At 40.1% G+C, this 12,532-nt stretch overlaps 1 protein-coding gene across 2 annotated transcripts in view; it reads left to right on the top strand.

Annotated features, from left to right (window-relative positions):
- The window catches only part of CAMKMT (calmodulin-lysine N-methyltransferase), a 343,394-nt gene that overhangs the window by 16,091 nt on the left and 314,771 nt on the right, over positions 1 to 12,532 (top strand). For both annotated transcript variants that reach the window (XM_042458409.1, XM_042458335.1), the window contains one exon: positions 3,013 to 3,188. In XM_042458409.1, coding sequence (XP_042314343.1) covers positions 3,013 to 3,188 — 176 coding nt within the window. The remainder of the gene's footprint in view (positions 1 to 3,012; positions 3,189 to 12,532) is intronic.

Genomic DNA, 12,532 nt, shown 5'->3' with positions numbered 1-12,532 from the left:
CTTCCCTGAGCTGACAGGGGTTCTGTTCTATCAGTTGAGACTGCTCACAGCAACGTGTGTGTGTGTGTGTGTGTGTGTGTGTGTGTGTAGTATGTTAATCTAGCTTTTACATGCATTCAAAAGTGATGTGTATAGTGTGATTTTTAAATTTTCAGTAGCCAAAATGCACTTGCAAGCTAAAAAAATCTCCTTGGTTCCACTTTTCAACCAATTCTACTTTTTGACAGGCATCCATAGAATCATAGAATCATAGAGTTGGAAGAGACTGCACGGGCCATCCAGTCCAACCCCCTGCCATGCAGGAAATCCAATCAAAGCATCCCCAATAGATGGCCATCTAGCCTCTGCTTAAAGACCTCCAAGGAAGGAGACTCCACTACACCCTGAGGGAGTCCATAACCCATCAGATAAATGAGTGCTTCCTGTTCACCTCTTTCCATTATTTTAAAAATGGATGGATTAATTGTAAATAATTAAAATCTGGGTCTAGATCAGTGGTTCTCAACCATAGAGGAGTGGTGTCTGGGTTCCTAAGACCATCGGAAATATGTGTTTTCCAATGGTCTTAGGCCACCTCTGTGAAAGGGTCGTTCAACCCTCAAAGGGGTCGCAACTCATGGGTTGAGAATAGCTGGTCTAGACTGTGGTGCCACATTAAGACAGGTCCTGATTTCTTCAGAAGTAATAGGACTTTTCAAAAGTAGGATGTTCTGAGATTTAGTTCAATTGTTCATAGCTGGTTTTGGTGAAGTATATTTTAACTTCATATTTCTGGGGTTTATCTGCTTTATTCGTTGTACTTATGACATCCCAGAGGGATTTTGTGTGGGTGGATGCTTTATGCTTGTTTCTGTATCTATATATTGCGATCAAAAGAGAGAATAAAAAAGAGAGAAAGAAGGAAATCTATTGTGGCTTCTGCTGCCGCCGCTACCACCACCACCACCAGTTTGTGAGAAAAGTGGGGGGGGAGTTGAATAAGCTGGGTATCGTGGAGGCGTTAGAAACTGCCGCTTTGCGGCGGTCTCCCGGTGCTGCTGTTTGCTCCGTAAGGGAGCCGCCGCAGCCAAACCGCGCGGCTCCCTTACGGAGCAAAAAAGAAGCTCTAAAATGGAGCTTCTTCTGGCATCGTACTTATGACGCCGCGAGGCGTCAATGGCACACTTGCGACGTCATTAGCGCCGCGCGACGTGTGGACGCACAGCGTCCGTTAGGTCAAGATGGCAGCGGCCGTGTGGAACGGCCGCCACCGTTTGTTACGGACAGAGTCCATAACAGGAAGAGGGGCGTCTGGAAGAGACGCCCCTTTTTTTAAACTGGGACGTCCTGAGGACGTCCCAAGTGGTGGTTTGTAACCTGCCTCAGTTTTATTTGAATTATAGTCATTCAACCAGGTGCCTATTGCAACCATTAGCTGTCTTGGATTACCAGCTTTCATTCAAGAAGATAGTAAATATCTGGCTTTTGTTGAAGCAGAAAACTGGGGCAAAATATGCATTCCCTATTCTGCCCAATATTTGTCAAGAAACAAACCTGTCTTTCAATAAGTTTAACTAATAAGTGAAGTCACCGCTGTGGTTGCCATCACATTTTTGAGTCTTATTTACAAATGTAACAGGGATACATTGTTCTCTGCTCTGCACATACATGCACTGAGTACACTCATGATAAATGGCATTGCTGTTAAATGGTTAAAGCCTCATCCAGACATCTATATAGATGAAATTTTGTATTTTGTACACAGTTTCCCTGTGTGTGTGTGTGTGTGAGAGAGAGAGAGAGAGAGAGAGAGAGAGAGAGGGAGAGAGTGAAAACGAGAATGAGAACAGGGCTGGTAACAGTCTTCCTTCAGAGTCACTTTGTCTTCTAAGCTCCAGTACGTTTTATAGTGCTATAATACTCACTTCTGAGTAGACAAGTATAGGATTGCATTGCTGCGTAACTTTCTTTCTCCTCTAATTTTTTAAAAAGAAAGAGTTATAGTGTTAAGGTGCAAAAGCGTCACTTCACCAATATACTATAAAACCATACCTGTAAAATAGAGAGCAAGAAAGAAAAAAAAAGGGCAGAGGAGAAAGAACCTTTTTTTAAATCCCAATTTATTTCAGAATTAAAAGGAAACCTACTTGAGGTTGGGAGTAAAAGTTGTAGCTGGTGTTAGGACATTTAACTGAGTAGTCTGGGATACCATATGTGGGGAACTAAACCAACAGCAACGACAACAATATATGAACCACAGCAACAAATACTTCAACCTCTCAAAACATTTGACCCATCTGGAGGAGCCGAAAGCTGATTGTGTTTTAATGATATTCCAGGAGGAATGGATCTGTCAATTCTGAGTCCATTGGCCCTATCTTTTTCTGTGCCCTTGATCATAGAGCTGAAAGAGGTCTCAACATTATGTCCAGCCCAGTGCAGGAATCTACTTCTAAAGCTTCCCTGAGAAGTGGCAATCTACTTTCTGTTCTAAAAACTTTCAACAAAACAGAGTCCACCACCTTCTCAGACAGTCTATTCCACTATTAATTTGCTCTTAAATCCAGGATTCCAACCCCCCCAATGTTTAATTGGAATCTCTTTTCATGTCATTTGAATCCATTAGTTCCTATGGCATCTTGCATACAATATCTTCAACAGCTTCTATCTGCTGGACTACAGGAACAATAAAAGAAAAGATGCTGAAGTCATTTGTGATGGAGATTGTCAACCAAAAGTCAATTTTTGAGTTGTGCCGGAGAAGCAGTTGCAGATACTATACGTGTTGTAATGCTCTGGCCTTCTCCCATCAGATTTAATTCATCATACATTATGGCCTGTTTTTCTTGATCAGATGGAAAGCCCCCAGCCAACCTTGTTACAGTAATCTAGTGTTAAGGTTATAAACATGCAAGCAGTGGTCACCAGATCATAGGTTCCCCAGCCTGTGATTTATGAATTTGGTTATTTTTTTCTATACATTACAATTCTGTGCTATGCAATTAAATTTGAACTCCATTTTTATTATTCAAGGTTCTGAAAGAAAAACACCTGGAAAATGCCCACCTTCAACAAGTGTCAGTAAGGAGATTTGCATCATTCAATCTTTTCTCAATCACAAAAGAAGACAAAAAAGTAGCAGATGATGATAGCGGGACATGGATTCAGTATAAAAGCATCTATTTTCCTGAGTATAGTATATCTTTAAGGTAAGGATCATTGTAGTTCTGCAAGTACTTTCTGTGTCTGACATGTTGTTGTTGTTGTTGTTATATTTATTTATATCCAAAACTGGGACTCAGGGCAACTTACAATATTAAAAAATGGTATAATTAAAAGCATACAAACAGAAAGTTTTTAAAGAATGGCTGGGATGTTATATTGTTCTAAACAAGTATTTTAAATATCTTTTATCTTTTTAAACTATATTTTATACTTTAACATACAATTTGTTTTAATTGTAATAATTTAATTCTGATATCTATATATTGTAAGCTGCCCTAAGTCCCAGTTTTGGGAAAAGGGCAGGAAACAAACAAACAAACAAACAAATAAATGTTGTGGTGTCTGGACCAGTGCTTGTCTTTGGCAAGTTTCCAGGAAAGAAACAAATAAATTGTATCCAGTGGGCACAAATGTAGTGCTGATGGCTTGCACGTTGATATAGCTGGTCTCCCACATCAGAAAACCCGAGAAGCATTGCTCTCATGCTAAGGTTTCATAAATTTACTGTATAATATATATACTTGACTGTAAGTCAACCTCATGTATAAATTGAGAGCAGATTTGGGGGCCAAAATTAAGGATTTTGATATGATCCATGGATAAGTTGAGGGTAAAACTTAGGGACATGTAACAAAAAATCTAAAGGATGAAGCAAAGGAAAACAATGCCAAAGAACTGACAAAATCTCAGCAGGCATAGCTGTTTGTGCTCATACTAAAGGCTGGCTGGATGAGAGAACTGGGGGGGGGGGAGTGCTTCCAGGACAGATTACGCTCTTGTCTTTCACCAGGGGATGGTGCTTTTTAAATAGAAATTAAAATACAGTACTTACCTTGACCCATGGATAAGTGAACTCAGTTTTTTTGGACCAATTTTTAGAATAAAATTTCTAGATTTATACATGAATATATACAGTAAATTAAAATTTACTCACTAATTTGATTTGCATGGTCTACCATTGGATGTGCACTTAAACATGACCCTTCAAATGTTCGTAGTATTCTCACTTTTTGTGTTGTGTATGAATGCTTTTCTCCAGAAGAGAAGATAGTTGTGTGTAGATTTTACATTTATATTAGGATTGGATCTGAACTGAAAACAAAGCAAATTTTATCTTAACCTGTGAAAAATGTTTGTGCAGCCCATGCTTTCTCAGGGATAATCCCCACTGTATTTGATGGATCTTAAAGTCCCAGGTTAGTATGAGTGGAATTACAGTCTAAATTTCTTTGATCTTTCAGAAGGTTTTCCTTAATGGTTATGCTATTTTGGGTTATGCACAGGGGCAGGTATCTACCCCAGCAGATAATAAGAACCCACTATATTTTTTGCTTTTTTTTCATTAATTTTTTTCCCCTTAAGATAAAAAATACCTGGGCTTTTTTCATTTACCTTGCACTTTACAATATAAAATATTCAGAGTATTAAAATTGATTGTTGTAGACATTTTTGTTCAAATTCAGGTTTTTATCAACAGAGATGTAAATAATAAGGTTTTCTTTTTCTCAACCTCAGTGAGAAAGGGTTTCTTGACATAAATTAACTGTGATACGATTTTTGTATATACACTTGTCCCTCCCAATTTGGGGCTTTGACTTTTGCGGATTTAATTATTAATGGATTTTATTAATATGTTCTCTCTAGGAATAGCTAGGTCCTGCAGCACAGCTCTGTGGTCAACTTTAACCAAAAGTCACACTGAAGGACCTAGAGATTCCTAGAGAGAACACTCCACTAGGCGTTTGTAGCTCCTCCAGTGCAATTCTGTGATTAGTGTCAGGCAGATGTTGACCACAGAGTTGCACTGGAGGACCTAGAGATTCCTAGAAAGGTGTTCTCTTAGGTAAAAACATAGTTTTTTTTGGTTATTTTTCCACATTCATGGGGGTCCTGTGCCCCTAACCCCAATGAATGTGGAGGGACGAGTCTATATATATATATTTAGATTTCAGTACTTTGCAAAAATATTGTACAAGGTATGTTTGTATAAAATCCAATGTTTTTAACCATAAAATTGGAATTATTATTATTATTATTTGATAAAATTAGTTTTTCTGCAACCGTCCTCTGCAAACAAGAAAACAAAAAATCCTGAAAAGTAATAAAGGCGCGGTACAGATACGCCAAATGCGCCATGCTGGCGACGTACTAGGGTTAAGGGACAGCATGGCAACCACACGGTCCCTAATCCTAGTACAGCATGGCACCGCCATTGCTACGTGATGGATGCATAGTGTCTGCACGTCACACCATGCTTGTGACATCATGAGTGCGCCATTGGCTCACTCTGGCGTCACAATGGCGGTGCAAAAAGAACCCGCTTTTTGTGGGTTCTTTTTCCTCCGGCGGGAAGCCGTCCAATTTGGTGGCTGTGGCTTCCCTCTGGTGAAAAAAAGGCTGCCACCGCTCCGCACATTAAGGAAGGTATGTACTAGGCAAAAAATGTGCAAAAATTCTTGCAATCCCAGTAAGCAGGGAGAAAATGTTTGACTTTTATTTGTTCTTCCCTGTGCTAAGTTAAGGTTTTTCATTCCTAGTCACAGATACTTGTAAATTGGATAATTTCAAGAAGAATCAGATGGCTTGGGAGGAGTATTGAACTTCTTCCTACTACTTTATTTGTCTAATGTTTTTTCTTACAGTCCTACTGGAAGAAAAATAGCCCAAAGGAGAGGCTATGGAAGCAAGGGCAGTATGCTGGGAGTAACTCAGTGCTTCTCCCACTTGTTGCTTTTCTGCATGAAATTTATCTCCGCAGCCCCACATTTTCAGAAACAATCAGCTTTTTATCTGCTGCGTTTCTGTATAATTCTGCAATTAGGCATTACAAAGATTGTAATCTGCTCCCTATTTTAGCTTTGTAGTCTTTTTAAAAATAGTCCAGTATCCCCCTCCCACACTTTTTTTGGCTTTATTTCATAGTAGATTGATTGTTGGAAAGTAGTAGTTGTTATGTGTCTTCAAGTAGACTCCAGCTTATAGCAACTCTGTCATAGGGTGTTCTTGGCAAGATTTGATCAGAGGAGGCTTGTCACTGCTTTCTTCTTAAGCTGAGAAAGTGTGATTTTCCCAAGGTCACATTGGGTTGCCATGGCTGAGTGGGGATTTGGACTCTGGTCTGCCGAAATCCTAGTGCAACATATAAATTACTGGGCCACGCTGAATCTCTCTGTTGAAAATGCCTGAGTACATTAGCTGATCAAATAGAGCAATGTTTCTAGTAATGAGGATCTGAGCATGCTGTGGAACCCCACAGAAATCTCCGATGCAACAGTCACTGACATGAAGCAACTATAAAACTCTGCAGAAACTATTACAAGATTTTGACAGTCTCAGCAAAGCAATGTAATGAGCTTACAAAGTTTAGATTTATAGTTTTCTTTCTATCATTTATTCGATTTCATACACTTCTGAAGATCATGCTTCCTAGCAGGAAAGCAGTAGCTTAAGCATCCTGAAGGGTTATATTTTTTCTAAAGCCCCTTATTAGACCTGCTGTGGAGGTTAAGTTTTATACTTCTTGCCTAGATGAAAGTGTTCTGGAAGATCTGACTTGTGGGATCATTGGGATCATTGGTTTTTAGTGGAAGAGGATATACAAAAGAAATATTAATTGGTAGTGATTTGATATTATTTATGCAAAGCCTTTTAAAATTACGAGTATAGGATATTTTATTTCTAAAAATACATGGTATGTACCATCATATGAAATAAACTATAGAGAAATGCTTATTTTTCTGTCAAGAACTACCTTTCCTCTCAGGAGTTCAGTGAACAAGTCTTCTGTATTGCAAACAGTAAAACCTTATTCCAGAAAAAAAACGTAAGTGTTAGCAGGAACACAGAAGTGCCAAACATTGACATAACGTTAACATTATCCCTCCCCTAAATGTCATAGGCTTCATCCTAAGTCATTTACCAATTAAAACATCTCAACCCTCTCTTCCATATCCCCTCATTCACCCAGCCCCCAATACCATCCTGATCTCATCTTTATTTTCCCGTTTCCTACCAGCAGACTGAGAAAAAGCCTCCCACACACATCTGCACATTCCTGCGTCAGGTACCAAACATGCCTTTAAACCACCACCAATTATTTCCGCTACTACTATGCCTCCCATCTTTCTTTGACATAACTAAAACACTACAATACCCAGTTAAGCATGCTTACATTACAGCAACACCCATCCTATGACAGAATATGGTGGATTCTGACATTTTCTCAACCTTCTTTTTTATTTAATATCTTGCTATATTGAGCAAGTCTTTTAAGAAAAAGCATCCAAGTCTTGTAGCAAATAAAATAATGCATTTATTATGGCACAAGTTTTTGTGGACCAGAGTTACTTAATCATTTGTACAATAATACATTTTTTTAGGGGGGGAAGCACCAGCTTTTGGGGAAAGTGAGATACGAAGCAGATAAGTAAAAATGTCAATTCCCATTGAATAGAGTAATACTGTAATTTTAAAAGAGTATTCTTCTTTGGGAGCTCTGTGGGAAAAATTGAATCAGTGGTGATGAAAAATAATGGCTTGTTAATGAACCCACCTAAATTTGGAAGCCACTTCCCTTGAATTTTTAGTGGAATTAACCCTTCATCCTATTCCCTGCATTTTTAATATATATTTTCATCATTAGTGTGTGTTTGGCATCTTTCTTTTTAAGTTCTGACTGAGGTTTACGATAGTAATTCTCCAGTTTGACTAATGGGTTCTTTTTTTTTTAAAAAAAAAAGGTTCAAAAGGGTAAAATGATACTTGGATTTCATTTACAAATTAGATTAAGGCATCTTCAATTGCCCCATGTCCAAAGATTGTTTGCCAGAAAGCCCATTGAGCATCCTATGGCTGACAGGTATTATCTTGACAGGGCTAAATATTGTATAAAGTTCACAAGGTTGTCTGTGGCTCATGGCAAAAAGTCTAAAGGCCAAGCTATATCCATTCAAGGACTATCAACATGGATCAAATTGTATATTCAGATATGCTATGAACCAAGCTGGAGTTACTGCACTAGAGGGCTTGAAGACTGTTTTGCAAGCAAGTGGCATCTTTTATTGTCTACTGATTGTCATGACCTTCCAAACGTCTAACTTGAGGGTTAGAACTGAGAGAATGATGATACCCAGATTTAAGACTTAAGTCCAAATTAGGGATTCAGTTAGTGATAATGCTATTTTAGAGAGTATTTTCCCTCTCAATACAAAATAGTGAAATTCTGAAAAAATTAACAGCTATTTCAAATGAAAGCACATTTTACTCATGCCAGATTGTATCAAACTGGAGATTCTGTATATATTATATACATTCAGACAATCATGTGGGAAAATCTCTCCCTTGCTCAGACCCTTCTGCTTTCCATGTGCACATGAACTGAATTCCTTTCACTTCTGTGCAACATTTTCCTTCAGTGGTTCAGTTTGTCATTCACTAAGTTTCACTGAGATTCATTAAGTTTTATTGCCCCTTCCCTCATTGCCTCAGCCCGGTTTTCCTCGGAGGAGAACCGGGCCACGGCAAGGAGCTAGGCTAAGTGTGCTCTGCCCCCCTCCACCTCCTTGCTGCCGCAAGCAGAAGGGGCAGGGCATCTGCAAAGAGGTGTGGGGAGGCTGGGCACAGCCTTGCCAAGTGCACACACCCCCTCTGCCCCTCCTTGCTAAGACCTGGCTTTCCTCTGGGGAAAACCAAGACGCAGAAAGAAGGGTCAGGGTATGTGCATGCACGTGTGCTCTCGGCAACGCTGAGCCCGGCCTGCCCACCGCTTCTTGTGGAAGCCACACCCCTTTCAGTTTAGAAGTCCCACCCCCTGCACTGGGTGACACCAGAGGTAGGCATGCTACTGCAAGGAAGAGCAGCAATGCTAGTCCTCAGGAAACATGCAGGAGACCTTGGTAGATTCAGCATGTGGAATGGTCCTGGCCAAGTCTCGGAAGAGGAGTGTGGTGATAGTAGGGGACTCCCTGCTGGGGGGTACAGAACCAGTGGACCTGACAAGTTGTCTTCAGAGGTGTGCTGTCTCCATGGAGCAAAAATCCACAATGTAATGGAGAAGCTAACAAGGTATGTTAAGCCCATTACTCCTTCCTTTTGTTCCATGTGGCATTGCAAGGCATAGCCTTCAGACTATCATAAGAGATAATGAGCCTCTGGGTAGGAAGCTGAAAGACCCGAATGCACAGGTTGTCATTTCATCTCTTCTCCCAGTTGAAATGCACTGTTCAGGAAGGGAGATAAGAACAGCAGAGGTGAACAATTGACTGCAAATAGTGCTGCCAAAAATGATTTGGCTTCTTGGACCATAGTCTGTACTTTCAAGTGGATGGACTTCTGGCAAGGGATGAGTTGCACCTCACAGCAGTTAGCAGGAAAGATTTTGCCAAGAGTCTTGAAAATTTGGTCAGGAGGGCTTTAAAGTGAGTTATATGGGGAGAGGGAAACAGTATTCTTGAGGGCAGGAGTTCATCAGGTGCTGGAAATAATAGCCCAATTGTTATAGAAAGAACCAGGCAAATAGTACAACAAGCCAACACTGGGAAGGGGAAAAAAACTTAAATAGGTAGCTTGGGGGAATGGGCCATGGTCTTAGATGGTAAATAAACAAGATGGATTTGAACTCCTGACACAGCAAAGCAAATATGATATAATAAGTATCACTGAAACCTGGTGGGATGGCTGATGATTAGAGTGTAGTAATAGAGGTGTATAACCTGTTTCAGAGAACTAGATCAAACAGGAAAGAAGGACTAGCAGCTTTATATTTCAAGTATGATTACACTTGTGAAGAGATCCATGAGTTAAATCCTTGAAGCCATCTAGCTAAAAATTTGAGGGAGGGAGATGTCATTGTGGGGGTCTACTACAGAACCCCAAGCCAGTCTGAGGGTGTAGATAAGACTTTTCCAGAACAGATGACCACATATTCAGTAAGGAGAGATAATGGTGCAACGCAGATAGGTGACTTGGAGCCTCTGGCCACTTCAGCTGTGAGTGAGCCCCGATCGAAGTGGGACCATGGCAATTGGACCAGTCCAATTCCTTGCCATGCAGGAACACAGAATCAAATCATCCCCGACAGATGGCCATCTAGTCTCTGTTTAAAAATCTCCAAAGAAGGAGACTCCACCACACTCCGAGGGAGTGTGTTCCATTGTTGGCTGACAGTTGTAATCTCAAAGCCACTGTCAATAATTTTTGAGAATTCCAGGAGGAAAAGTCCTAGCAGGACTGGAGAAGGGCAAATGTTGTCCCCATTTTCAAAAAGGGAAAAAGGAGGTCCCAAACTATTACCATGCAGTCAGCCTGACTTCAGTATCAGGAAAGATTGTAGAGCAGATCATTAAATATAAGCATTTAGAAAGGAATGCCACAAGCACTAAAAGATAGCATGGGTTTCTTAAAAACAAGTCATGCCAGATTAATCTGATCTCTTTCTTTCTCTCTCCCCCCCCCCCCCTCCTTTAAATATAAAATTATCAGATTGGTAGATGAAAGGAATTCTGTGGATTTTAGTAAGACCTTCAACAAGGTCCCCTCATGATATTCTTGCAAAAAGCTACTAAAATGTGGGCTAGACAATGATACAATTAGGTAGATTTGTAATTGGTTGATTGGCCAACTCAAAGGGTGTTTACAAATGACTCCTCTTCATCCTGGAGAGAAATGACTAGTGGTTTATCATAGGGTTCTGTCCCAGGCCCATTGCTATTCAACATCTTTATCTGTGACTTGGATGATGGAATGGAGGGCATGCTTATCAGATTTGCAGATGACACCAAATTAGGAGGGGTTGCTAATGCCCCAGAGGATAGGATCAAAATTCAAAACGATCTTAATAGATTAGAAAGCTGGATCAAAACTAACAAAATTAATTTCACCAGGGAGAAAAGTAAGGTACTAAACTTAGGCAAAAAAATGGCATGCACAGATTAAGGTAATTATCACATGGAAATTTACTGTGGCTAAAACGTGACTAAATCATTCCCAAAGCACATGGGTGTGATAGCCAATTGTGCTTGCCTCCTGTGATTTAATCATCATTGAGGTGTCCCACTTCTCTCTCATCATCAAAGCATTTGCGAGCAGCCATTTTTCCAATAATGGAAGTTCCCGTGGGTGAAAAATGGCTGCTCCATGAACGCTTTGATGATGGCAGAGGAGCGGGACACCTCAATCATGATTAAATCACGGGGAGCAAGCACAATTGCTATCACACCTGTGCGCTTTGGGAATGATTAAGCCATGGTAAGCCTCTGTGTGATAATCGCCATAAATGGGGGACACCTGGCTTGACAATAGTACATGTGAAGGAGATCTAGGAGTCCTAGTAGACCACAAGTTAAAACATGAGCCAACGTTGTGATGTGACAGGTAAAAATGCCAATGCAATCCTAGGCTGCATCAATAGAAGTATAGTGCCTAGATTATGGAAGTAATAATACCACTCTATTTGGCTTTGGTCTGACCTCACCTGGAATACTCTTCTGTTCTGGAATACCAGTTCTGGGCCCCACAATTAAAAAATGATGTTGACAAGCTGGAGTGTGTCCAGAGCGTTGAAAGTTCTGGAAACCATGCCCTATCAGGAGAGGCTTAGGGAACTGGGTATGTTCAGTCTGGAGAAGAGAAGGTTAAGAGGTGACATGGTAGCCCTGTTTAAATATTTGAAAGGGTGTCATATAGAAGATGGAACAAGTTTGTTTTCTGTAGCTCCAGAGAACAGGACAAATTCAGACTATAATAGTAATAATAATAATAATAATAATAATAATAATAATAATAATAATAAAAATTTTTTATCCTGCATCTCTACACAATGCAATCGGGGCGGCTTACAATTAAAATATACAGTCCATATCCCCCAATCCCACCCCCTTAAAATACAATTAAACGATTTACAGTATAAAACATAACTTAAAATAATAAACAAACAAAAAAACGGTGACTGCAGCAAAAAATCAGGGTCCAACAGTTAGATTGTGTGTTCAACAGGATCCAACAGTGTTCAGCTAGGACTTTGGGAGATCAGGGTTCAAATCCCTGCTAGGCATGGAAAACCTGGAAACTACAGGAAAAAAGATTCCACTTCAATATTAGGAAGAACTGACAGTGAAGATTTTCATACCAGCGCGCTGATGAAACACCAGTAAAACATTTAGGAAATGCATGTGTCTGAAACCCTGATGTACTTCCTAAATGTCAGGGAATTGTCCCCTCATCTCCAGCATCCCTGAATGGTTTGGGAGCAGTCATTTCTCTTGAATGGAAACTCATAGTGGTGGAGTCTCCTTTGGAGATTTTTAAACATAGGCTGGATCGCCATCTGTCA

The sequence above is a fragment of the Sceloporus undulatus genome, chromosome 1 (genome assembly GCF_019175285.1).
Source record: "Sceloporus undulatus isolate JIND9_A2432 ecotype Alabama chromosome 1, SceUnd_v1.1, whole genome shotgun sequence".
NCBI lineage: Eukaryota > Metazoa > Chordata > Lepidosauria > Squamata > Phrynosomatidae > Sceloporus > Sceloporus undulatus.
The sequence above is the reverse complement of the archived record's forward strand: the minus strand, read 5'-3'. Positions and strand labels throughout refer to the sequence as shown.